The sequence below is a fragment of the Sinohyriopsis cumingii genome, chromosome 1 (assembly GCF_028554795.1).
Source record: "Sinohyriopsis cumingii isolate HCF-2022 chromosome 1, ASM2855479v2, whole genome shotgun sequence".
In the NCBI taxonomy this organism is placed as follows: domain Eukaryota; kingdom Metazoa; phylum Mollusca; class Bivalvia; order Unionida; family Unionidae; genus Sinohyriopsis; species Sinohyriopsis cumingii.
The window spans coordinates 109,241,557-109,269,437 of NC_142961.1; the positions used below are offsets into that span (position 1 = coordinate 109,241,557).

At 35.5% G+C, this 27,881-nt stretch overlaps 1 protein-coding gene and 1 long non-coding RNA gene across 25 annotated transcripts in view; one reads left to right on the forward strand and one right to left on the reverse strand.

Annotated features, from left to right (window-relative positions):
• LOC149807575 (single-stranded DNA-binding protein 2-like) overlaps positions 1–27,881 on the forward strand; it is a 202,057-nt gene that overhangs the window by 77,988 nt on the left and 96,188 nt on the right. For 13 of the 17 annotated variants that reach the window (XM_089968132.1, XM_089968104.1, XM_089968144.1 and 10 more), the window contains 2 exons: positions 238–324; positions 1,469–1,525. In XM_089968132.1, the coding sequence (XP_089824258.1) occupies positions 238–324; positions 1,469–1,525 (144 nt within the window). The remainder of the gene's footprint in view (positions 1–237; positions 325–1,468; positions 1,526–27,881) is intronic. The other 4 variants (XM_089968095.1, XM_089968166.1, XM_089968205.1 and 1 more) reach the window with 1 other exon arrangement.
• Positions 1–27,881, reverse strand: part of LOC149807576 (uncharacterized) — a 62,082-nt gene that overhangs the window by 3,738 nt on the left and 30,463 nt on the right. For 5 of the 8 annotated variants that reach the window (XR_016422966.1, XR_016422965.1, XR_016422967.1 and 2 more), the window contains 2 exons: positions 13,032–13,851; positions 149–322 (listed from right to left, as the gene is read on the reverse strand). This is a non-coding gene — a long non-coding RNA (uncharacterized LOC149807576). Of the gene's footprint in view, positions 1–148; positions 323–13,031; positions 13,852–19,605; positions 20,017–27,881 lie in introns of those variants that run through there. The other 3 variants (XR_016422964.1, XR_016422970.1, XR_016422972.1) reach the window with 3 other exon arrangements.

The following is a 27,881-nucleotide window of genomic DNA, read 5'->3' on the forward strand; positions in this document are numbered from 1 at the left end:
CTGTCTCTAGAAACTTAAGCTATTGTTAGTGTCATTGTAGATATAAATGAACATGCACTAAAAATATCTTTTCTCTGATAATGTAACCGAGGTGTTGTACAGGAAACAAGAATTGGCGGACAGTTGACAAAAATTGCTGGAAACTTACAATACCGCATTCAAGGGTCAACATTCCTTATGCATTTATCTAGTTTCACCCTGTATTTTATTCTGAGTTGAGTTTCTGTTCTCTTGCAGAATCCTACAGCGCCCAGTCCTTTGGGTCAGATGCCTCCACAAGATGGCATGCCAGGGGGGCCAGGGATGCCCCCAGGTTTTTTCCCTGTAAGTATAAATGATGGAAATAAAATCTAGGACATAGTGAATGCCTAGACATAGCAGTTTGTTCTGAGAAATGCTTACACTTGTGTAAAAAAAAAAAAATGTTGGGGCCAAGATAGGCTAAATAATGCATGATTGAGAGATTGAGCCCACTTCATGAAATTTTGAGAGGCGATGTGATAATTATTGGAAATTTTCCAAGATATTGTAAAAACACTGTGTATCTATTCCTTGGGAAGCCAAAATCACCATGTAGTTTAACCTTTTATTCACTTAGTTAAATGTTTCCTAGCAACTTCATTTCAATAGAGATACATCTTCATTTGCACATTTTTTGTGCACTTTAGTCTTTTTGAAAGTAATAATTACTTTACTTATCACAAAAGTAAAGGGTGCATAAAATTGGGGAAAAGGATCTTTTAAAAATCTTTTCCATAATCATGAGTATTTAGTTAACTTGGGGAAAATGTTTATTGATTGACATAGGAAACTTATCAAAATATTTGGCCTTAATAGTTCATATGCATTCAGTGGACAATAACACATGCAAATTGATACGAACTTCTTGGATTCTTGTCTATGCCAGTTTGTGCATTTGACTGTTTTGATGTTCTTTAAAAATAAAGTCATAATTTTGAATGTGTCCTGATGAAGTAAATAAAGAGGGAGACTTAATTTTGACTTTCCTGATGAAATTCTAACACTGATATTATTGCAACACTTTCAACATTTAGATTGTGCAAATCAGATAAAGGCTCTGATTGTGTTGCCTATTCAAAGGTAAATAACTCTTGCCGTAAAGTGATGTCCATTTTAGCAGTTGTCTCCCATTGATCATACTTGAAGATGCTGACTTGGTAAAGTTGTAGATGTGGAAGTTAACTAGTTTCATGAAAAAAGAACATATGCACTTATAATTTACTACAACTTGATCAAAGAAGTTCACAACTAAATGGAAAACAATAAAATATACTACATACGAACATTGCATGTCGTTCAAATAAAAGGTCTTGTGTGAAACCTGGCTCATTGGTGATAAAATATATATATATCCCTTGTTATTCATATAAAGAGTCTTTGTGTTTAATATGACTCATTGGTGAAACACATTTGTAAATATTATACATTATCAAATTCCCTTAAATAGCCTCCAGGCTCCCAGCCATCTCCCCATGGAGGGCCTCCCATGATGGGACAGAATCAAGTGAGTAAAGGTGACCTTCAGGTCACCTTCTGTGTGTGACCTAGCTACTGCTGTAATAGAAATTTTGTAGATCTTTGTTCTAGTTATTTCATTTTCTTTCTTAGATGTTCTCTTTTGTTTATTTGTGTACAATTTGGGGTTGCCAAGAATGCGGTGGACAAGTTTGGGGTCCATGAAGAACACTTTGAACTCCTTGATTGAAGTATGGTCTCAGCCCCACCCCAGACTCCACCTTTTGTGATTTACTAAGGCAGAGTTGTCTGGGAAAAAAAAGATAACTGGGAATTGGTTTCATTGTAAGGGACAGGCAGGAAGTTTAGGGCAGGGAAATGCTGCCAGGAGTTATTACATTGTCCCCACACTATGTTCATTGCTATACTTAATCATTCAGTTAGGTCTGAATTCTAGATTTCATATGTCTATATTTTAAATTAATTGAGCGATTCCACTTAATGCAATAGTTTTTAATTTATATTGAAAATCTCCTAACAGTATTGTAAAAATACTTTTAATTGGAACCATTTATTGCAACTTTAGAGTCGGGATGTGAAACTAAGGCATCCGTAATCTCCTTAAATAACACCCAGTTGTACATGTGAAGATTTATAAAAAAGATTTTATTTGTTCAAAAGACACCTTACTCAGCAGTAATGCTTACTGGTTCTAATCGGGTACTAATTGGCCACTTTTTAATACTGTAATTTTCTTGAAATAGTGTGCTTTAATAACTGTATTTGTGATGATAAACCAATGCTTGCACAACTTTACAAACATTGGCAAATATTTTTGTACGATATCTTTTTCTTGAAAAAGCCCACTCAGTATTTTTTGACAAATTTATAAGGCTGGTCCATAGGTCTTATCATTTGAGAAAATTCCCTTTTCAATGTCCTGGTTTAGAAAGTATTTGTTTCCACTTTAAATGCAGAAGTAAATATGCAGTATTGTTATGGAATCTTCAAGCGATAGATTAGATTGGATATTGAAGAGTTTTGCTGGAAATTAGATTAAAATAACACTTCTGAAGTAGAGTACAGACTCAGATTTGCTGTTACATAGATTAAAATAACACTTCTGAAGTAGAGTACAGACTCAGATTTGCTGGTACAGAGATTAAAATAACACTTCTGAAGTAGAGTGTAGACTCAGATTTGCTGGTACATTATGCACCATCAGATTTGAGTCAACACCGAGATTGAATATGAATCGTACACAAGTAGTACGCCAACCCTCAAAAGGCAACATTAATAATTTTCCTTTTACTGGTATTGTTAAGAATGTTAAATTCACCACTTTTAGTTGGATACTAATTTTCATGGATTTTGTGGTTGTTTCCAACCAGGAATTTTAAAAAACACAATGACCTATGATCCTTTAAATCATCGGACTCTTTCCTAATCCATAATAATGATATTTAAAGCCGCAAAAGCTAGATCCATATTCATTTTAAAAGATGGACTTGATTGTCTATCATTAAAGTGAAGAGCTCACAAGCATGTAACGCGCGTGCATTTGTTCTATTTCTTATCCACGTAGGTCTGAGGAAACGGCCCATTGTTACTTTAGACGTAGTGGGGAAGGAGTTGTAAATTCATTGGCATCCCTAATATATGTTGTGTTCACTATATTCTTTATTTCATTCTTGATCATCGCTTCTTTATTGTAGTATACTACAGCCGTATATAGTACTAGTTGTGCTTCTGTACGTTGAGCTTACCCATTTAACTGACCTATATTCACTTTTATAGCCATTCCCCGCACTTGATTAACATTGCTAACATAAATTTAATGGCTGGCTCATAAAAGATTTAAACCACCCCAAAATGTTAACTATTTTAATATTGATTGTTGTTCTCATTATTTCTAGGCTTCGGAATATAAATGATGCATTAACACTAAGAAATTGCTTTCCACATATTTTGAGATGCAAGTTGTATGACTTCTATTTAGGTGGCTTCAAAACCAAGTGACTGTATGGTATAGTACATTTAGTATTGTTGATCTCGCTTCTGTCAGCAAATGGTGTTTTCAGTTTCTTCTCAAAAACCACTGAACCAGCTTTAGGGAAACTTTGCATGTTGGTCTCAGTTTTGTACAGATGATGTTACATTGCCATCCTATATGGCTGCCATTATTAAAAGTGGTTAATTCTTAAAAACAGAATTTGATTCATTTGTAAAGAATGCATGCTGTCTTGAAATACATTCAATGCAGACGATGCCGCTTTTGCCGTCAAATATTGTCACCATTGTCACAAATAGAGTGACCTATAATTTACATCTACGATGTTGTTTTGCCTTCAAATATGGTCACCATTGTCAAAAATAGAGTGACCTATAATTTACATCTCACAAACTGCTCAGTGGCTTTAAATTGCATATAGATGACATCAGTTTGCAGGTAAATTTTGTGGTCTTCACTAAAAAGAGGAAAAACATTGAAAGATTCCACCAAAAATAAACTCGACATAATTTGACCACATTTTACAGAAAGCATTGTAGCATAAAGGGCTTGAAATTTTGTACAAAATGATGCTGATCTGCCATTAAATATAACTATAGTTATTAAGACTAGAAAAAAACACTTTACATGACGTCTGAAAAACCACTATGCACAATGCAAGCAAATTTTAGAGAATTGAGGCAAGTATGGTTTTCAGGTTCATTCAGATGAAGCCATTCAGGCATCTAACACAGTTATTATTTTAAACATGGAAGCTTTTGAAGAACTTGATTTATGTTTAAAGCACAAGGAAACCAGTTAAAGGTCTTTAAATATCAGACAAATTAATGCTTATTATTGACAAAAAATGTTAAAAATATTATTAGTTACATAGTTTAATGATTTTTGGTCCACTTTGGCCTCCTGTTTTAATCTCTGTACTAGGTTTTGACATGTGCATTATTTTTGTTTTTTCATAGTTGAAACAAAGTTTGAAATTACAGGACATGGGCTGATATTTTCCTGTATACTGCTCAAGTAACCGTTGAAATCTAGAAAATGTCTGTATTATATTGAACTATATTTATGAGCCTAAACTTGAATTTCAGCAATCACCTGTCCTAACATCATGCACTTTTCAGCCATACTCACAGTGGCCTAACTCCATTTGGAAGGAAAATGACACTTCCACAAGCATCTGTCCTAACATGCACTTTTCAGCCATACTCAAAGTGGCCTAACTTCATTTGGAAGGAAAATGCCACTTCCACAAGCACCTGTCCTAACACGCACTTTTCAACCATACTCACAGTGGCCTAACTTCATTTGGAAGGAAAATGACACTTACACAAGCACTGGGCCTGAAGTCGTGCACTTTTTTAAAGAGATTTTCCTCACTTAGATCGTGGAAAATACCACTGCCACAACACTAAATTTTGTGGTAAAATGCCACCAGTTGAAAACAGAATGCTTTGATAATTGCATAAGACTTTTTATGTTGCATTTTCTGTGATATTTTTTCAACATTATCTTTAGTGCATAATGTGAAGATTTTATTTAATGCATAGGAGGAAAATGGCAGGAATTCGTCATTTGCAGTGATGGGTCACAAGGCTGATGACGTTAAAGGTAGCACATGGTACACTTTGAAATGTACCCATGTCATCTCATTAATACTTGTCAAAGCTGCAGTACAATGGGCTTTTTGCTAAGCTAGTTTTAGATCAGACAAGTCTCTGTTGGACATTGTCTATCAATTAACAGAAGTATGTTGTTGTTACTGCTCCCCACATTCGTCCCAAGGTTGGTCGTAAATGAAAATGGTGCCATCTGGATATTCAGTGTGACTGCCACAGTGACCATCTTGCATATTTTGTTATCGCTACTCCTCCTCAATGGATGGTCGTCTGGTATAGCTGCCATTGAAGCCATCTTGAAATTTGTATTAATGGTACTTTTTTTAGATGGAGGGTCATATTGAAATGAGATTTCTAACTGAGAATGGTACTATTTTGACCTTGAAGATCTTGTTATTGCTACACATGCGTGGAATATGGTCATGTTGACTTCTTATGATGTGTACATGGTCCCAGCTGAATATTTTGCTGATCTGACCTCCAGTATGGCTGCTATGGCAGTCATCTTGAAAATCTTATTGCTATTCTTAGTCATATCTACATGGGTTTTTTTTATGTTGGCTCGGTTTTTAAATAAAAATGTTGCCAATCAGATGTCCAAAATGGTCACTATAGTGGCCATCTTGGATATATTGTTATTGCTACTCAAATGACGTGTTTTTCACCAAAAGATTTGTTATAGTTCATCCTAAATCAAAATGATGCCAATCTTGCATCCAAATTTGACTGCCATGATGGCCATCTTGAAAATTTTCTTGCCGATGTTCATACTGTAATGGAGTTTTCACCAGAAGACATCGTGGCCAATTTTAAAATCTTGTTGCCAGAGAATATCGGAGATGGTTTCAATTGGCACCATTTGAAAAAAAACATGTCTTGTCTTGGATTACTGCAAATTCTTTTTGGACAGTCAAGTGTCTGTCCCTTCAAAGGATTCTTTTTATCTCTTCCTTTTGATTTCATTTTAATCTTGGAATAGAGAAGAATGGTCCAGTCCAGTCAGTTTACTCTTGTACTAATGATAAGGGACCAAGGCATAGATGACCTATGGGATAAAACAGCCTTATGACAGCGAGTCATTCCGAAAGAAAATGACTTGCAAGGAGTATGCCTTTTCAGCCAGTAAATTCACTTCTTATTAGTAAATGGCAGTTGTGAATTTATATGAATAGATAATTAATACTTAATTAATATTGGGGAATGCCTGCATGTGACACAAATTTAATTTTGATTTTTTTTTCCTATACAGGGATGAACGTGATGAGCTGTCATTCATTAGTCTTTAAGACCAAAAAGTTCTGTGTGACACAAGTTGAAATGGGCTTTCATTCTGAAATTTAAATGAAAGGGTCAGTTCAGTCAGTGAGGAAATCTTCAACTGTGTTTAGAAAATTTACATTTTTTTCCCCAGACTACATATAACACATTATCCATAATCTTGCAAGAAGGTGCTAAATCGATTGTATTTGGTGTTTGAAGATGAAGATGTTTACCACATTACGTCAGTAATGCTACTTTGAAATAGTTTCATATCCAATTTAGTCTAATTTTTTAGCATCAGCCAACTCTGAGCAGCTAGCTTGCATTCAAACAAGTATTTTGACTTTCTGAGCAATTCGCTTTTAAAAGTGAGAGAATTGGAAACATCCACACATAAAAATGTGCCTAGGTCATTAATATACAGTTCACAAAGCGAATTATATTTCACCTCCTGTTCATAGGAGGATTATTAAAATATAGAAAAAGTTTTCAACCACACCATTTTGTATCCAGTCTCTTCCCGAGTTCATTGTGGTATCAACCCTTGGGTAAAAAATGGTCAAATCGTGGATGTCATTATATTTTGATGATGTCATTTCTGGCATTGTGTTCATAAAAGCCGACTTCATCAGGGGACTACAAAATTCTGTTCCCATTGTCTCAGTTGATATAGATAATATATGAATAAACATAAAAGCAAAGTATTGATAGATGTTGCATTAATTAGTAGGTGTCTTCTAGGCAGGCTTCAGTGTACACTGAATTCTGCTTCAATGAGCACCTATATTTCAGCGTATTTTAAATTCAGAGTATTAAGTCTGATAAGTGCATTAACTGCATGATGATACTGTATGACTGAATGAATTAATTTACTTTTCCAGTGATGCCCACCTCCCCCCCCATCCAGCTGTAGTGTTAAAACAAAAAGAACTGAAATTTTTGAATCGGAATACTTTATTGTGAAAATTTTACCTGACTCATTTGTGCTTCAGAGAACTCCGCAATTTTTAATTTGACCCCCCAATATTGATACGAAAGCTTTTTTTCTCTCACTCTGATCCCCAGTTCTGACACGAAGCGGATTTTTGACGCTCAGTTGGGCACTTCTAGGGGGATACACAGCTAAATAATTTGAATTTGAATGTTCATTTCTGGGCAAGTTTGGCAGCATTTTGTAAAAAGAAATAAGGTGAAATTAAAACTTAGTGTTGAGTTACTTTACAAGGAGCAACTTCAGACTTGTTGAATCAGCTGAAATTTAATTTGCAAGGTAATCATAATGTCAGAATTCTGAATATTCACAAAGCTCACAACTTCACCACTCGCTTCCTTCATGCACTCGTAAAAAATAAAAATGTAATACGGCAAGTTGACTAAGAACATGGTCATATCAAAGCTAGCAAAACCATTACATATTACTGAACCTGAGTACTGAAGAAAAAAAGTTGACTCTTGTTGGACAGATCGTTGTGTGGAGCAATTCTAGTCGACCCAACATAACATTATATATCCCCCCAAAACACAATCATCTTACATCGGAAAGTTGACATATTTAACATTTTGACCTTTATTAAAGTTTTTTTCATTACACAGCTAATGACATTTGTTCTATATTTTAAAGCCGGCAATGCAGATGGCAGATATCGCATGAGATGTACATAGACCTATTGATATAACTTGGGACAACCGTTCAAGCTCAGGGAACTTTCAGTTTCAGTAAAGTTTGCTGTTCTAACTGTGCATATAGTTTTAATCTTTATTCTTTCACTTTTCCTTTCCTTTGCCATTTTGAAATTGACTTGTTCAGAATCTATGTAAATGAAACCGAATGGTCTACTCCCAGACTTGGTTCAGGCAGAGGTATAGTTCCTTGGTACCAAACCCTAATAGCTGCAAATGCCTCAAGACCATTTCAGACCTAAAACAAGGGGCATCGTATCCGTTACTGGTTGCTAATACCTGTGTGTATATGTTTCATATGGCTTCACAGAAACTCCCCGTGTCAGATTTGGGCATTTTATAGTTGGTTAAAAAGTTATTCCTGTTGGACATGTCTAATTCCAGAGGCCTACAATCAGTGTGTCCAAATTTAATTTTATTTTTTATTAGCTTCATGTCTTTAATTTAAATGAACAGATAGTCCAAAAAAATTCACCTTCTTTGTGTGTATGTAGTCTTTTCTGCAGCACTAATGGAAGATTTACTGTCATAACGAATTTGAAGGTAAATAAATGGAGAAAATGCCACAAACATTCAATTAATTTTGAATCTGATTCCTCACAAAATTTACATGAGATCCCTAAGTTGTTGTTGTCGTTGTAGGTTTAATGCCATTTTTCAGCACAAGATAGGCTATACATGGCAGCCAGTATAAGTGTTGGAGGAAGAACCTGAGAAAACCCTGAGAAGTACCACCGACCCACAAGAAGCTACTGGCAAGCTTTCTCACATACCCACATTGGCCAAACCCAAGACTTGAACTTGTGCAGACGGGTGAGATGGCAATAATCTGTAATGGTGAGCGCTTTAGACCACTCGGCCTTGAGATCCCTAAGTAGATTTAAATGACCTAGTTCATATTTTAGGCTTTGTGGTCAATAAATACCATAATAGATGAAGAAAAGCTGATTGATTTGATGATACCTGAAATAAAAGTTTATTAACATCAATGACGTTTTCAGTGTAGATTATATTTGCATGGATGGTTGATTGGTTGGTGTGGGTTTAATGCCATTTTTTCAGCACATGAATGATAGACTATACATGGTGGCTAGTATATTTGGTGGGGGAAGATTAAACTAGGAAAAAGACCAGGAAGAATCACCTACTCACATGAAGCTACTAGCAAGCTTTCTCAAATACGCATGATGGCTGAGCCCAAGACTCAAACCTATGCAGAGAGAGGTGAGATGTCAATGATCTATAAAGGTGTTCATCCTGGAACACTGCCACCAGGGCCCCAAATTAATTGATTAGGAAGATTTGGTAATCGTTTCAGCCCTATCAAGCTGTTGTAGCCTTAAATGATTCATTTTAAGCAGAGATCGTGAAAATACCTTTCTTGAGCTTTTGACCTTCAAGTGTTCTTGTGGTGTCATACAAGGGAGATAACTTCATCAAGCTTACATATGAATTAGAATTTTATATTAGTTCATGGGAGATAAATCTTTGTATGTTTAAAAAAAAACAAGGGATGCAACCCTACAAATGCACACCAAAAATGTCCTGTTAGAGAAAAGATTTCATCTACATCAATAATCTGGTTAACATTAAACCTACTCCATGACATTTGGTAAAATCACTCGAGCAAACTGCATATGATAACTTGATATATCCTTTCTAGATTTTTAGTTCATGATTGTTTAACACATTTTTCACAATCAATATCATACACCTTGCATCTTGATGAGAATTTTCCCCATTAAGTAGACTCTAGCAAGATGCACGTCTTGACGTAGTTATATGTACGATTTGAACATTGAAGAACTGGTTCATGTTTTCTGCACAACTGAGTATTGAAAACAAAAGTGTGGAATACAGAGAGCCCATGACCAGGAACTGATCCTGGGGCAAGGACTGTCACTTTAGAAAGCTCAGATACAAGCGATTTAGACACAAGTTCATATCACAAAACAACTGTCAAATGATCTCATCCAGTTTCCTTGTAAGGAGTATTTTTCAGGTGATTTAACACTCTATGGACAAGGCTATATTGGAATGTGAAACAGATTGAGATGAAGAATGATGCTGTTAGCAGTTGGAAATTGCACATTTTGTGATGTCTTTAACAGTCTGATAAACATGCGTTAGTCAAAATTGACTCTGCCTCATGCACAGCTCCTTCAGTCAAAGAGGACTCCAGACTGACTGCCTGCCTTATACACAGCTCCATTAGTCAAAATGGACTCAATGCTGACACTTGTACACAGTTCCATTAGTCAAAATGGACTCTAGGCTGACTCTTGTACACAGGTGTTTTAGTCAAAATGGACTCCAGACTGACTGCTGTATACACAGCTCCTACATTCAAAATGGACACCAGACTGACAGCCTTGTACACAGCTCCTTTAGTCAAAATGGACTCAGGCTGACTCTTGTACACAGCTCTTTTAGTCGAAATGGACTCCAGACTGACTGCTGTATACACAGCTCCTTCATTCAAAATGGACACCAGACTGACAGCCTTGTACACAGCTCCATTAGTCAAAATGGACTCCAGGCTGACTCATGTACTCAGCTCTCTTAGTCAAAATGGACTCCAGGCTGACACTTGTACACAGCTCTTTTAGTCAAAATGGACTCTTGGCTGACTGTCTTGTACACAGCTCCTTCAGTCAAAATGGACACCAGACTGACAACCTTGTACATAGCTCCATTAGTCAAAATGGATTCCAGGCTGACTCTGTACACAGCTCTTTTAGTCCAAATGGACTCCAGGCAGGCTGATTCTTGTACATAGCTCTTTTAGTCAAAATGGATTCTAGACTGACTGTCTTGTACACAGCTGTGTTACTTATAGGACTTTCTTAAGAAGTTCTTGGCTTGCCATCTTGAAAATATTCTTGTGATTCCAAGGAACTTATTGCTTAGCATTATTTCTAATGGCAGATGTTTAAAATTGTTTAAAGCATTCAGAATGCCTTTTTTTATAAATATAAAAAAGGTCTAATATAATGATATACCCACCAATAAAATTTCTGGGTGACAGCACTGCAAACAAAAGTGCTTCAAATGGCTGAAAGAATATGAGCTGCTTTATCGGGTTTCCTGTGAAATGGGCCAGAATATTCACTTCAGCCTTATTAGCTTATCTGAGTGTCTTTGTTGTGAATAGTGGGTGGTTGGTAATGAATAGTTATAGAGGAAAAATGATAGCTTTTCAAACAGATATCAGTTTTATTGATAGTCTTCCTTACCAACAAACATGCTTTTTCTTGGCTTTGCGACCCCACTACCTTGATTTGAAATTATGTTGGATTAAAAACATGTATCATTGAATAAGTTTTGCACAATTATTAGGAAAGCATTTTGGTCTAGTTTGGTTTGGTTGAGTATGGTTTACAGGACAGCCAGATTCTTGGGTTATTTAGTGCCAAGGCAACTGGAGTAAAGTGCATTGCCTATCTGTGTACAGCAGTAGCTTGATCTGGCCTGATTCAGTGGTAGGGTTCAAGCCCTGGACCCATTTATTTGACGGTCGAGCATGCGTATCCCTGAGCCATCATGGCTCTTTAGTGAAATTAATTTCTTCAACTTGGTCCAAGTGCCAGATGTTCCTAGGGCAGGTCAAATAGTCATTTTTTTTACATCAGGGTGTTAGGTATTGATAGTTGTATCATTATTTGTAAGTCCAATTCACACATTTGTAAAGCTAAGAAATAAACATAATAGATTCAAGGCTTCACCTTTTTATCATTGGGATGTTAATTAAAGAAATGATTAAAACTGATCCCCAGCAGTGTAAGGAGCTATTTCTACACCGGTGTAACATTATTATTACTATATGCAGATTGTTGTGTTCAACACCCCACCCCCTGACAATGTAGAGTAGGTTTGATTTGGTTTGGTGTTTTATGCCATAGCAATATAAATAGGTTATATAGTGCAGAGGCAATTGGAGTAAGGTCCCTTGCCCAAGAACACACCACATTAGCTGATCCAGGCTAGTCGAATAGTAGAAACCCGGACAATTTCGGTCATGAGTCCAGCATGCTAACAACTGAGCCATCTTGTCTCCTTGTAGAATAGGAGTGATTTTACATGCCATGATAGGTGGCTAATGTAGCTGGAGCCACATAGGCTGGTTCTGTGATGAATGTGCAGAACTTGTATACAAAAGGGTTAGGCTTTGAATCCTGACATAAAAAAAAGCCTGGGTTGGCTACTAGTGTGTGTCATTGGGTGAAGCACTTAATTACAATTCCCTCTGTGCTACATAACCTGCTTGTGTTGTTGTGCCACTGCCCAACAAAACCAAAACCAATCATGGTCCAAATCTCTCGATACAAAAACATCACCAATATAAACCAGTCCTGAACTAATTGCTGCAAAATGCAGGTCCTATTGAATCCAGTTAATTTCTGTTAAACTAAAGTAAAACTTTCCTGCATTACCATATATATTTGTGTATAACTCGGATCTAACTGCAGACTGTATAGACTCTGATTCGCCATCACATAATGCATTGGCAGATCACGGTCTGTGTTATGTGCGGTTTGATCCGACTTGCAGGCAAGTACTTGTGGTAGTCAAGGTAGGGAAGAATAATTTATACATTCTGAGGAGTTGGCCAATATACAGAGAATTGATTGGTATTATAATGGCAATTTTTTTGAAACCATATTAATTGGCCAGTCTGGACAGCTAGATTACAGAAGCATCTATCGGGGGTAAATTTCACTGCATTCAAATGTCCTTTGATATTTGCACCTTGAATGCTTTAAAGGAAGGGTAAGTTAATGTCAGAAGGAAAGGTATAGAATTATATATCAGTTATATATTTTTAATGATGACAATTATAATATCGAAGAAATTGGTCTTGCCAGGAAGAATAATCCACATTGGCATGATATGATTATTATTAAAGATTATGTAATTTAATTTATTAATTTAATTAATCAAAGTACTGTTTCAGTAATTGATGTTTAAAGAAAAGTAGTATGTCTTACCTCCAAAGGTGCTGGATTAGTATGATCCATAATAGAATCTTCCGGATAGGATAATCCGTAATGGAATCTTCCGTATAGGATAATCCATGATAGAGTCTTCCAGATAGTTTAATTCATAATAGAATCCATATATCCACTTGGAATGGATCTTGTTAGTTGAAATCCACATTTAGCACCAAATTAAATCCACAGTGAATAGTAATTACTTGTCCACTTCTATGAGGAACATATTGCTTGATCTTATTTTACACTTGGTCTTAATAGTTCCTGAGTAAAGGCATTTCCTTGCCAAAGTTTGCCCTTGTTTCACAATTTCATCTTGGTCTGCATTTGCGGGGGTGGAGGTGAACTGAAAAAAATCACCAATGAAACATGTTTCATTTGGTATTGGTGATAAAATGTTTTTGTTATAGGTAAGAACATCCCACAGTACATGCAGATTGTAGCTACCACATGGAACAGTCATTTAGGAATAGGTTCTTGATAAGTGAAAGAAACCACAATCTTTTTTTCCTGTCTCTGACTGCTAATATGCATTTAAGTTCCATAAACTTGCTGGAAAAAAATGAACATGTTTTGTATGGTAGCAACTTGGAATTCCTGTTTTCCTCACTCAGCATTGCTGTATGTTGTGAGTTGGTTGGTTGGTTGGTTGGTTTTAAAAGGCAGTGTCAACACTTAATTGGCTGAGGAAACAGAAGTTATGTGCCATTCCAAAAGTCAATCAGAGCAGCTGACTTGGACAGGAATCAAACCCACAGCCCTTGGAGTACAAGTCTTCCACTCTCCCATCCGAGCTTCTGTAATTTCCTGTGTTGGTCTGTGAAGGAGAATAAGCTTATCAGCTGCCAGTACTGGTTGGTGTATTGTGTGTGTAATTGAGTCTGCATGTCATGGCAGTATTGAATCCCCATTTCTATTGCTGCCTTATTTTCCAGATACATGCGGAGTAATTTTCAGGAGAAAATTAAAATGTGTGGAGATAACATACAATACAAGGCTGATTACATCTCCAGTATAATTGAGGCTTTTATTATTGGATATTAAAGTCATATAATACCGTCTGCATTGTGACCATACACCAAGTAATTGGACTCCATATGGTTGGGATTTGTAAAAAAGTATAAAGCTTTCATGACCTAGCCATTTTTTATAGAAAATAAAATACATAAGGAGTGAAATGTGTGGAAAAACAGAAAGAGTAGTACAAATAGAGTTGACAGGAGGCAAGCATCTTTGAAAAAGTAGATGTCAAGTAAATACTTCATACAGTATCTGTCCGTTTATAAGTTGAGTCAAACTGCAAACAACAAAGATCCTGATTTGCCATACCATATTGAGGCTGCAGATCAGGGTCTGTGTTGTTTGTTCTGCTGATTACTCCTGTCAAACTGCACAGACCCAGATCTACCGGTGCATTATATGATTGCGGCTCTGGATCTGTTCAGTTTGTACTTGGACTCTACTTGTAAGCGACTATATATTACATATGTCATCTACTAGTAAGTGACTATATACTACACACGTCATACCAGTTGAAACCATCTCGCTTTGTGTCTTGGCTGCAACAAATGTCACGAATTTGAGATTTAGTTTTGGATGTAAGCTTTATAAAATGAAAGCATGAATGATGGATGGGTGGATGTACAGATGCATTTGTTACTTAAGTTTTTTATCTTGATGTAACTTGTTGAAGTGATGAGACTACATCACATGGATAAAAACCGTGCATGCTGAGACCTTTTTGTACAGTTAATTGTGATTTCCAGTGATGCAAGTTTTACATTTTCAATTGTTCAGAATTTAAATGGTGGAGTGTGTGTGATTTGAATTTTTAGAGTGTGTGTGATTTGAATTTTTAATCTAGCTTTAACAATTTTTCCGTCATATCGCTACAATGTCTGCATTGTGGCAGTTTATAGTGATATCTAGCACCGGGGCATCATGCCACAGACATGTAGTACCCAGTCACATCCTGACACCAGGCCGACCAGTCCTAACACTAACCTCTTGATGCTGAGCATCTAGTGAGGTAGCTGTTGGTACCATTTTGATAAATCTTTGGTATGACTCGGCCGGAGCCCATGACCTCCCACATCCAAGGCGGACACTCTAACCACTAGGCCACTGGTGGAAGGGGGAGGCACAACTTTACATTCTTTGATTATTTATATTGGTCTTCCTCATCAGCATTGTATTCATGCATCAGTAATGGGTTTATCCATTGAATTTTTGAGAATGATGGGTTTTGGCCTGGTTGTATTTTTTTGAGGTGAAGCAAAACAAAGAAGCATTTAGAGTAAAGTGCCTTGCCCAAGGATACACCAGTTCTGATCAGATGGTAGGATTCAAACCCCATATTTTTGTGTGAAAGTTCAGCATGCTGACTACTGAGCCACTGTGGCTTCATCCTGTTGTTGTCTCTTACATGCAGGAGGCTGTGTTAGTACATCCTGAGCCCACAAGATTGTTTTGAACAGGAGTCTCAAACATGCAGCCTGCCAAGCCATATCCTGTGGCTCGCAAAATGATTGGCGTCACAAGATGTCATGAGTAACAATAAAGGTGGTGCGGGTCTTGGGCCATCCAAAATGCCCTCATGTGGCCCTCAGGGTGGTTCGAGTTTGAGACCACTGGTTTAGAGGATGAAAAGCAACTGCTGTATATACTTGCTTATAAGTTTGGTCAGATTGCAAACAACAAAGATCCTGATCTGCCATATAATAATGTGCCTGTAGGTTAGGGTCTATGTTGTTTACTCTACTGATTACTCCTAACAAACTGCATAAACCCAGATCTGCCATTGCATTATGCAGTGGTAGATCTGGGTTTGTGATTTTTGCAGTTGGACTACTCTTATAAGTGAATATATATGGTAATACATTTAGTGTTGGCTATATACAAATGAAATTGACTTGGAACATCCTTACATTTAATCAAAATGACAAGTCATTTCTCTGTTTTCAGCCCTGAGTGAATATAAAAACATGTTTTTTCTTATAGTTTTGGTTTTATTTGCCAATGAAAGTACTAGTGAGATGAGATTCTTTCAAACATGCAATTCAACATTTGAATGTAGAAAATGTTGGAGATTTACTATGGAGTTTTCAAGTTCTCTGGCAAGAGTTTTGGAAAGTTACCAGACAATTTTGGATCTTTAGAAACAATTTATTCTTTAAGATGTACAAATTGGCAATGTAACAACAACATTTGGTCAGAATATTGTACTTTTTAGCTCTAAACTTGCCTTGAAACATCAAGATCAGATGATAAAATGTCAGTAATGAAACTTCCAATCTATACAATATTGCCTTGGATAAAAAATGATGATGGTAATATCAGGTATTCATATCAGTACTACAGAGAAATGTAATCTGTATTGGTATTTGGAATACCCTCAGATGAAATTCTGATTAGGTGACATATAAGATTTCTGTCTGGTTTTCAAATTGCACTCCTATATTAAAGCAGAAAAAACTCATTAATAGTAATAGAATGGCTTGTTTTCAATCTGCGTGGAAGCGGCAGGTAAGAAATTAAATATATGCTCAGTAACTGATCCCCTTCTCTATAATGTATCAAAGACCAGAAGGGGCATAATTATGTCCTTTACAAAGCTTCAAGAGATTTCCACTCCCAAGTTAATCATACATGTATCCTTGTCATCAGTCATGGGAAATAACCTGACAGTTGTAAGGGAAATTCCTTTTTTTTAATGATGATTACATGTTCGTTGTTTTGTCCTGTTAGACAATATTCGTCCATAAAACTAATGTAATAATGCGATTGGACTGTTTAATTAATTATACATGTATGTTGGATAAACTGGAGGAAAAATCCTTTCAGCCCTTTAATTCAGGTTGTAGTCATGCAGTTTTTTTTAAATGAAATAAACTTGAAACCTATACACATTAAACGAATGATAGCTCAGTAGATAATGTAGAAATAAGATCTGTGGCAGACATTATTTAATTTGGAATCCAAACAGCAGAAGTTGCTTTGGGGAGTTGGGTCTTGAAATATCTTCTGGGTGATTTTACAAGGTCTGGATCAATTACTTTTGGATTATGTTTTTTTTGTCAGACATTTTATCCATTCTTTTGTCTGTTCATCCAATTTAGTTTCTGCACAATAACTTCATTAGCCCACCATCTACACTTACCAGATATACTCACTTATAAGCCAAGTCAAACTGCAAACAACCAAGTTCCTGATCTCCCATAGAATAATGCACCTGCAGTTCCAGGTCTGTGTTGTTCTAATTATTACGCCTATCAAACTGCACAGACCTAGATCTGCCGGCGCATTATGTGATTGCAGATCTGGGTCTGTGCAGTTTGCAGTAGGATTTGACTTGTCAGCAAGTTTTGGAGTGTACCAAAATGGTTTGCTATTGGTTTAAGGAAAAACTTCATCAGTTTTGTGGTCAAAAGCTCATATGTCAAGGTCACTCTTTACTAATATAAGAAAAATGGTTTTGGCACAATATTGTGGGTCCTCCACAGTTTACAGTTACTGATCCTTGTAGATGACTTGCACATGGGTTAAGGAACAACCCTGTTGATTTCTGGTTTTAATAAAATCTAAAAAGTCAAGGTAACTGACCAGAAGAAAAATGGTTTCTGCACAATAACTGAGTTTTCAGTAGCTGCTACAATTTGTGGATGGCTTGCACTTGTAGGAAAAAATGAATTCTGTTACAATCAAAGCTGTCTAACAGAAGAACATGGTTTTTTTTGTGTCCACCATCAACAGTTTCCAAATTTTGTGGATGGTTTGCACATCGAATAAAGGAAGAAACTTCATGATTTAGGGGTTAAAAGGTCATGGTCACTGTAACTAGAATAAGAAAAATAATTTTTGCAACCGATTTAAGCTATATATAAAGGACTATTAACCACATGGCAGGCATATAATGGGTCCCTTAGGATGCTGAAGGTTCAGAGAAATGTACCAATCACATTATTCTTCTTGATCTGGTCACGTCCATTTAAACATGTATGGAAGGAGGTCTAAAGATGATAAATGGGTGGTGAAACCATTATTGCATGCATGTTTACTTTTGTAGAACACAGAAATAAAATACAATATGCTCTCACTTCCATCAACTTTTGCAATGAGATGATTCCCCGAGAGCAAGCTCAGTGAAATTGTTTCCATACTGTAAAGTTGAAAAAATTTCTAGTGTATGAGTGTTTTCTTGGGCTTTATGGTTGCTGAAACACATGAATATAAAGTCCCAATGGTAAATTCTCCTTTTGTGGAAAGTAACATATACTTAAGTCCAGTCCAACTGCATACAATATAGACCCAGTCTGCCTGCATGCAGTTTGCAAATGGACTTGTTAGTGAGCATGTATGGTACCTTGAGATTATGGTCAATGTGTTGTGTTCCATAGGGAGAAAGACAAATGAATAAATTACATGGGCCTAATGTAAGGACAACCATTTTGATTTAATGTGACTTGAAATGAGTTTGTCAAGTCAGGTCACATGGAGATTAGTATTGTGAAGATCTGGCACAGCATTACTGGCCTGAAAGCAAATGGTTCTTCACACAGTCCAAATACACAAGGTTTATCAATTAAATCTCCGTTATTACAGGATCACAGTGGAATGTTGCCATCCTGTAGGTGAATTGAGATTTGTGATTCACTGCTTCCTAGAAACAGCCTGTGAATTGATGGGCAATCTGTTAGAAAATACTCCCCTTGACTTGGAAAAAAAGGGACAGGGCTTGTGTTTATATTGGCTCTGGCAAGTAGGTACATGTATGGAGCTTAAAAATTGACTTTCCCATTCATCAAGATCTTGTCCAGTATCATGTTGTATGGATAAGGACAAGTTACTCTTGTTTATAAACTGCACAAATTATGGTTAGCAGGACAAGTAGCAATTTGGATAATTTTGAAGCTCTTATCTATTTCTGAAAGCTTACTTCAAAACTGAATTTGATGAAATATGGGTTTTAAATTGATACATTTTTTTTCTAATGTGAGTTTTCTCAAGGAGTGTCTCAAGACTAGTCGCATTTGACAAAGTGAGGGTATTGACTCAGTTTTTATTTCATAGATACCATTTGAATTTCTGGGTCAGGGAGCCCATTATTTTCTTTTGAATCAGGATTTTTTCTGCTTTTACAAACTAGAGCAAGAAATTAATTCTTAAGCTACTTTGGATGCATGATTTTTGTTTCTCACATTGTACATGTGTAAACAATATCAACACCTTGAAGTTGCAGGAATTGCTCATAAAGTGCCATCCTTTACCAGTAGTTGCTGTTTTTATTTACATCTTTGTCTGATAAAGTAACCATTTAACAGAAAATATAGTATAAAATTACATAAAAGAATTGATGATAGTTTAAAGCACAGGTTCTGTCTTCATTATGGTTCCTATACATTTTGTGTTGATTCTTCTGTAAAGGAAACATAAAAGGGCACATCAGAAGAAAATCACAAGGAGGGAGGGAGAGAGAGAGACAGAAAAAAAGTCTTGTTCTTTACAACCATGCAGTTACTGATAACTCTGTCAGATTATGAGAAATGGACAAACGCTAATGGAGAAAACATACCTTTTCTAAAGCTGTCAGATCCATTTGAAAGCAGACACACTTTGAATCCTTACAGAATTTTCCCACAAGCTACGATGTGATGATTATGCTCAGTTCAGAGCATCTGAAACCTTTTATGTAGAGAAGTTAATTTCATTCCTGCCGCGTGATATGCCATTGGTCTCAATCTTAGGACCAACTGTAATATTCTGCTGTAATTGAGGCCCCACAACCCTCTTATGTGTCTGACAGAAATCATTTGGCAAACACTAGTGGTAGTAAATGTCGTTATGGTTTTTGAGCTCTCTAGATTCATCTTCAATAAATTAGCTTTAACAATTTGGTTCTTTCTTTTCGACACTTGAGTAAACATTTCCATTTCTGATCTTACTTTGTGCACTGTCGAGCTTTAAATGGGACCCATCCCTGCGAGATTTATGCCCGTCAGAACATATTGAATGAAATAATGTGAATTAATTTCAGAGGTTCTGTCACACTAGTCACTTTTGAAGTTGTGGCAATGAGAGATAATGCATTAAAAATGATGAAGTATCACATTTAGATTAAATGTTTTCATAATCAGTATTTAATTGCAAGTCACCAACAAGAAATTAGCATATTTTAACCTCATAGAATTTTTCAATACCTGCCGAAAATGAAGAGATTACTTGAAGGTCTTGAGAATGAATTAAACCAGTCATTAACTATTGATTTTCTCCAACTTGCCCTCGGGACAGGAAATTTAAGTAGAGCTTAACAAATGCAAATATTTAGATTTCTTTACTGTTGTAAAAAATTTGTAAATACATCTGTAAGCCTAAAAGGTTTGATTAAACGATTTGTTGAGGAGAAGCTTAACATGTATGTTCTATTGAGGAGTTGAGGAGAAAGTTTAAAAAAAAAAGTGAAAGATTTGCATAGAAATAACATAGCATCTACTCAACTTAAAATGGTTTTTAAAATATAATAATGAACAGTTAAAAAAAATTGCAGAGTTAAAATTGCCAAGCATGGTTTCTTCATTTTTTGAAGACAAATTATTCCCATTCTTTCGTTGTATTCTGGATCATTTTAAACTTGATATCCAGTGTTTTGCTCCAAGTTTGATTTGAATCTATTTGTAATAAGTAGATCCAACAAACGGCAATAAAAGTGCTGACCTTTGACATTCCACTTGCCAGACTGAACATTTCATTTCATACGATGGACAATTATCATTAAAAAAATACAAGATTTGGCAGAAATTTTTTCACTTCTGTAAATGTGAAAACTTTTATTTGTAAATTGATAGGTCGGCTGAATATGATTGTTTCCGAGTCAGATTTCCATTATGTCAGTGATATTGGTTCATTCACATTGGTTGGTTTCCATCATTTGGACATGTAATAATTACAATTAATCAGTTTCAATTGGGCAGGTGTCATTTTGCCATAGTGTTGCAAGAGAAAATTAACATTTGCATTAAATTAATTAATGGTGCTTTTGTTAAAAAAAAAATAAAAAAATATACAATTTATCTCGAATTTTTATCAGAATTAGCATATCAAACAATTGTTATTGAAGATAATTTTTATTTGCATGAATTTCATGGTTGAATTACTTTAAAAACTGGACAATAGCTAATAATTTATTAACTGTATGAGCTAAGCACTGGGTGCTTGTCGAGGTGCTTGTATGAAAGATATTTTAAAATACAGAACCATATTCTGCTGTAAATATTTCAGGAATAAAAATCATTGCTTCGAAAGACATTTTGATCACATTACACAAGTTAAAATGATTTTTGTAAACATTAAAGATATTAGGTCTTCAAACAATATTCTCTGCAGAGCTGTTCAGTAGAGGAAGTCGATGGATCATTGTATGAGAGAGAGAGAGAGAGAGAGACAACTGTTTTAGTGATGTGAAATCAGATAGCACATATCTGTTCAGTTTGATATAAAAAAAGGGTGGACAAACTCTTCCATCTCCAATGTTTGGATGTTAATGAAATAACTGGATGGGTTTGTTTTTTTGCCATTCCTGCATAGAGCAAGCCAGGCATAAACAGTGCATTAACAACAGTTATCAAAAAAACTAAGATTGTTTTCTCATTACAAATGAAATAGACATTTCTGCAAGAAGTAAAGTAGTCCAAAAAGAGTGACATGGGGCATCAATCATATGTGTCATGACATTAGCCAACTGTATAACAGCAGTACACCGGAACTGTGTGAGCACGTAAATAATTTAATGTTTAAATGGACACGGATACTTACAAACCAAGTGAATCCTACCCACTGGTAGTACCATTTGTTTCATGAAGCTAAATGAAAAAATAATTTGAAAAATACATGTTCGTTCTGTCACTGTAGGCTGCCACACTGCAGACATCATAGCGATATGACATACACACACAAGTTGGTCCATCATGGACTTGTAAACAGTATGTATGTGTATGTAGGTGCTTGCATTTATGACTGTGTTTGTGTGTCCATATGGTGTTGAATGACACATCAATTCTGACTGTATTCTGTCAAGTAAATTTAGGCATGGCTTGTGTAGACATACAAAATAAAGGTAAAAAAGTGGTTCATCTTTAAATTTAAGGTAATTAAACAAGATCTTTTTCGTAATTGAAGGAACACCATCAAAGAATGCATCCAGGGCAAGAAGGTAACCTCCATTAGTTACCTCTTAGACATGCAGGAGGACAGTTCTAAATTTCCAATCCCTTGGATGGCAAGAAAAATAAGAATTTGTTTTGTTTTTGTGGGTTTAACACTGTTCTTTGCAGACAGTATATTTGTTAGTGGATGATGTTCTATGCAATATCTGAGAAGAGCTGTAATTCTTAGAATTTATTATTGTACATGCCCATTTAATCCTGCAGGGATCATGTGATCAATCTATTTTGTACATCTTTAGAAGAACTGCTGCGTTTATAATCCCATCTGCAGGTAGATATTATTATTTGATGCACTGTTAAAAACCCATAATTGTTTTAGATTCCATCCACCCTGGACAATATTCCTAAAGCATCAATTTTGGATCAGAGAAAAACATTTTTGTTTTGTTTAATCAAGTTTGTAGGAGCTGGGGGGTGGTGACTTTTTTATTGTGGCATAGGAATGCTTTGGGCATAAGGCTTTAACATGTTCCAATGCCACATTAAACTTGTTCTTTGTGCTAGCTTGGGACAAAAGGTATATTTTTAATGGGCATGTAGCTCTTGGGAATTCTTTTTTCAGTTTATTTCTGCTATAAAGTCATGAGAAATATACCACACATTATGAGAAATATACCACATGTTATGAGAAATATACCACATGTTATGAGAAATATGCCACGTCATTAGAAATATACAAGTCGTGTGAAATATACCACGTTATCAGAAATATACCACGTCATGAGAAATGTACCATATGTTATGAGAAATACACCTCATCATGAGAAGTGTACAAGTAATAAGAAATATACCACATCATGAGAAATGTACCACACATCATGAAAAATATACCACGTTAAGAGAAATATGCCACGTCATTAGAAATGTACAAGTCATGTGAAATATACCACTTTATGAGAAATATACCTCATCATGAGAAATGTACAAGTAATGAGAAATATACCACATGTTATGGGAAATATACCACATCATGAGAAATGTACCACAAGTATTGAGAAACACACCACACACTGACCTGCAAACATTGTAGACTTAATCTATGATGTTCAAAATGCTGGGGTACCAGGGTCTGTCATTTGGATTTATATTATGCATGCGAGTTTATAATGGTGGACTGCAAGCTTGAAATAATGTGCAGTGGTGGTAATATGTACACATTACACTTAACTTGTCCTTGAGTTCAGTCAGCATGTACAAAGGTAGTGACTGACTATTTAGTGTCATTAGTTTCATTCAGCTAATATCCAGTGTTGTCCATCTGAGTGGTCAGCTGATAGTATCAGAAAGTACATAACTTAAACTTTTCATGTTACTGTAATACAGTATTTGATTTTGAAGAATCCAGTTTTATCTGGGACCCCATCTCCCAATATTTATTGCCAGTTATAACATCTGCATAATGGTGACTTTCCAGATAAATACCTAAATCAAAATAGTGAAATCTTTTTCCCTTTTTTTTTTTTTTGTTGGAAAGACCAGCCCATCTGCCATCAAAAATGTGGTTATGTCAAGACAGGTGGTCTCACTAAAAGGACATCATTTGTCTGAGCATCAAATATTGTGTACTTAATTCCTGTTGGTTTCCCCAAAATTATAGCATTCAAGTCACAATTTGTTTTTCTTAAATGCTCTCTCTTTTTCTCCCCCCCCCCCCAAACAAATTTGGCAGTTTTTGTTAAAGATTATCAGTCAGTTCTTTTGCTGTACTTTTTATTTGGATTGACTTGGTTATGTACCATTGGCTCCTTTTCACCATGGATTTTCCACCATTTCTGCACAACAGAAGTACTCTTAAGCTGGTTTGGCAACTTCTTGGCCATGTTGAAGTCAGACTTTGAGAAAAAAGCTTGGGCAGTATTATTACGAGTTTCAATTATCTATGTAATTATCAGTCTATCCTCTTGTGATTTCATCTAATCATCTTCAGTGGGAAATTAAAAATGCAGCTGTCTTTCATTCTAACTGATTCTTTGTTAGATTTTTTTAGGAAGACCACTTGTGGTCAGAATTTATTGGATGGGGGATTGACTGATTCGTGAGTTTCAGATTCAACCTGAGTGTGATTTATCAAGCTTTAATTTTTCATTTGCTTTCTCAATATGAAAAGTATTGTATGTACTTGTTTATAAGATGACCCAACTGCAGACTGCACAGGCTCAGATCTGCTGGCACATAATGTGTGGGCATATCTGGGTCTTTGCAGTTTGATGGGAGTAGTCAGTAGAACAATCAACATAGACTCTGATCTGCAGGTGCATTTTGCGATGGCAGATCAGGATCTTTCTTTTTGTTTTTAGTTTGATTCAACTTATAAGTGAGTATATACAGTGTATACTTTGATAGATGGGAGTAGTCAGTAGAACAATCAACATAGACTCTGATCTGCAGGTGCATTTTGCGATGGCAGATCAGGATCTTTCTTTTTGTTTTTAGTTTGATTCAACTTATAAGTGAGTATATACAGTGTATACTTTGATAGATGGGAGTAGTCAGTAGAACAATCAACATAGACTCTGATCTGCAGGTGCATTTTGCGATGGCAGATCAGGATCTTTCTTTTTGTTTTTAGTTTGATTCAAGTATATACAGTGTATACTTTGATAGATCCCAGATATTGATGATTTGGACATGAATCTCATTGCAGTGACATTCATTCATGTGGCAGTCTTTTCATGGACTCTTTCAAGTATTGTGTTCGCTTTAATCAGGTTCAAAAGATGCATGATTTCTTTTTAAATTGCAATATTCAGATTGACGAGCATTTATTGATAAGCTCTTCTTTGTTTTCTTCCCCTAATACACAGACTGGTACCCCAAAGAATATTTTTGGTTTTTATCAGCTGTAAATTATACTGCACACCAGTTTGATTTGGTATTGTCTGTGCTTGAACAGGTCTTCAAATAATTCTTAAAGCTTCAAAGGAATTTGATCAAGTAAGCCAAGGTAAATATGCTCATGTTTGAAATATCCTAAAATAATACATGTAGGTGTCTGGTCTAAGGATCAACCCTTTACAGTAATTTTTGGCAGGGAAATGTGTGTGCTTTCTTTTTCAAAAAAAAAATGTCTGGCCCCCAAACAGCTTTAAAACACTTCTTGCTCTCGGTTCTTAATCTTGTCATTATACTGGGTTTTACTTGATAAAAATTACCTTAAGCTGGAACAGAAATAATATCCTGGTTGAATCAAACATTCTCCGTTTCCCCACCCCATGAAAAATGTCCATTTGAATTTTGCCAAAACTATGTAAATTTAATTGAGGGAATGTAAGTTTTTAAATGAAGCACTATTGTTTTTACATATCCAGAAATAATTAATGATTAAATGTTTAGATTTTGTAAAATTTTGCTTATAATTGTGCATAACTTTTACCAGTAATCTTGTAAAACTTAATACATAACCTTGCAAAACTTGTGTAGCTGTTCATCTCTGGCAATTAGTTACACAGATGCCAGGTGGTTTTTAGATTACGTTGATGTGAAATAAATTACTGGTGAAGGAAAGCTGTTCAAACTCACTTATAAAAAGAGGAAGGCCTGTGATAGGGTTGTGAAGACAACAAAAATAGCACCAATTAGATTACAGTAAACAACAAAGAGGCAACTTTGCAAAATGATAAACTGTCATCATGTCAGCCATTGCTCCTGTTAGAACTCATTATTGGGCCCAACAAAAGAATTATTACACTCAGGGTTGAATCTGAAAAATATGAATTGGACATGTTTACACTGTAGACAGATCTGTTCTTTCTCAGAGTCCCAAACCAGAACAGAATTAGAGAAGTGAATTGCCAGTCATAGAACTATAGATATGTTTTACAGCAAGAAGTGTATGGCATGGCTATTAAAATTTTTCCTCATAATTGCCGATAATTAGTGAATATTTTGAGGTCATTCATTAAATATAATTAAACATCCACAGAATAATAATTAGCACAGAGTCATTGAAGCTATCAGCGAACAAATTAAAGGATTTTTTTTTTAATCTTTGAGAGATTTTAATACCTTCATGCTTATGGCATAGTGTCCATTCCCTTTTACTAAATATAGTTTGTATTGCTAAAAAAAGAAACAATCATGATGATCTTTCTAAAATAGTAAACACAGTATACTGTATATGCAATGACCTTTCAAATAAATGCCAGGTGAGGCAACAACAATTTAGGTAAATGATTAATAATTTCAAAAATTACCCTGATAGTAATTTCACATGGTAGTTCTTTACCATCTGCAAGTGCTAAATGGCTGTATTTAGGCTAAGCCCCAGAGCATGATAATGGCCGCCTTAATGAGATCCACTTGAGTTAGTTCACATGCTGTCTGTGTTTTCTATTATCAGTCTTATCCCATGCTAACTATATAATAAAATTTTAAACACTTCAGTTTATTTTGGAAAATGCAGTATAATAAAAATGACATGTACCGAAGTAGGTGACCACTTTCGATCAGGCTTCTCACTACTTTGTTTTTTTTACTTCTGTTTCAGCTACTAATGACTGTAGTATTTGTTTGGGAAAAAGTTGTAAGAAGAAATCAGTTACCCTTGCATATTTATCAAACTGAAATTTTGGCCCAGAATTAGCTTTAAATCGTCCATATTTACTGGTCTCACGTGTTTGGACGATGTAATGTTGTCGTGTTTCATCCTTAGATTCAGATAAATCTGAAATGTAGCTGTCGAAACAGGACTTATACTAATGTCTGATTATTCATCTTGAATCGGATCATTAAAGCTTTGATGTCATTTGCAATGTTGTCACTTTCAAATCCTTCAAAATTTTAGTTGGAATACCTGAATGTTGACATTTTTGTTTCACTTTCACAACTGACTTCGATTTCAGTGGAAATTACTGCTTATAGGCAGTGAAACTACTAATAGAACACTTTTATCATTTTAAGTATGGACTGTTTTCATTCGCTAAATACTGTTTTAAAAAACCCCCAAAGAAGTTTGAAATTTCATCCAGTGCAAAATTTTAATATGAAACCTTTATATACATCTTTGGGGTTTCCCAACCCTTGGCTGAGAATACGTGCACGAGTCAACAGGGACAGAGTATTGTAAACAACTTGTATGCACATCTGTGAGGATAGAAGGTTATTTTTAGTGTCGCATATATGCATTAGCAGAAGGTAAAGAGTTAAAGGATTTTATAAAATTGCTTTTTAAAAAGAAAATGACCATTAAAAAACTTCAGATCCTTGGATAACGTTTCAGATGTCAGCATAAGTATAATAATATAAATGTAGAAAATATCCTCCAGATTAACTAGAGCATACAGAGTACCAGTCTGTTTATGAACAAAACATACAGAGCAGTCTGTTTATGATGGTACCATATAGAGCAATCTGTTTATGATGGTATATTAAGACCATAATAATGGTATATCAGGATTTGCGTTCTTCCATCCAATCTTGTGTAAATTAGTATCACCTTACAAGCCATCAGTATTCTCTGTACTTTGAATTTGACTACACATATATATATTGTGTGTCAAGGTATGCATGTTAAACTGCAGTATATTGAATTTGACACATATATTTATTGTGTGTCAAGTTATGCATGTTAAACCACTGTACTTTGAATTTGACTACACATATATATATTGTGTGTCAAGGTATGCATGTT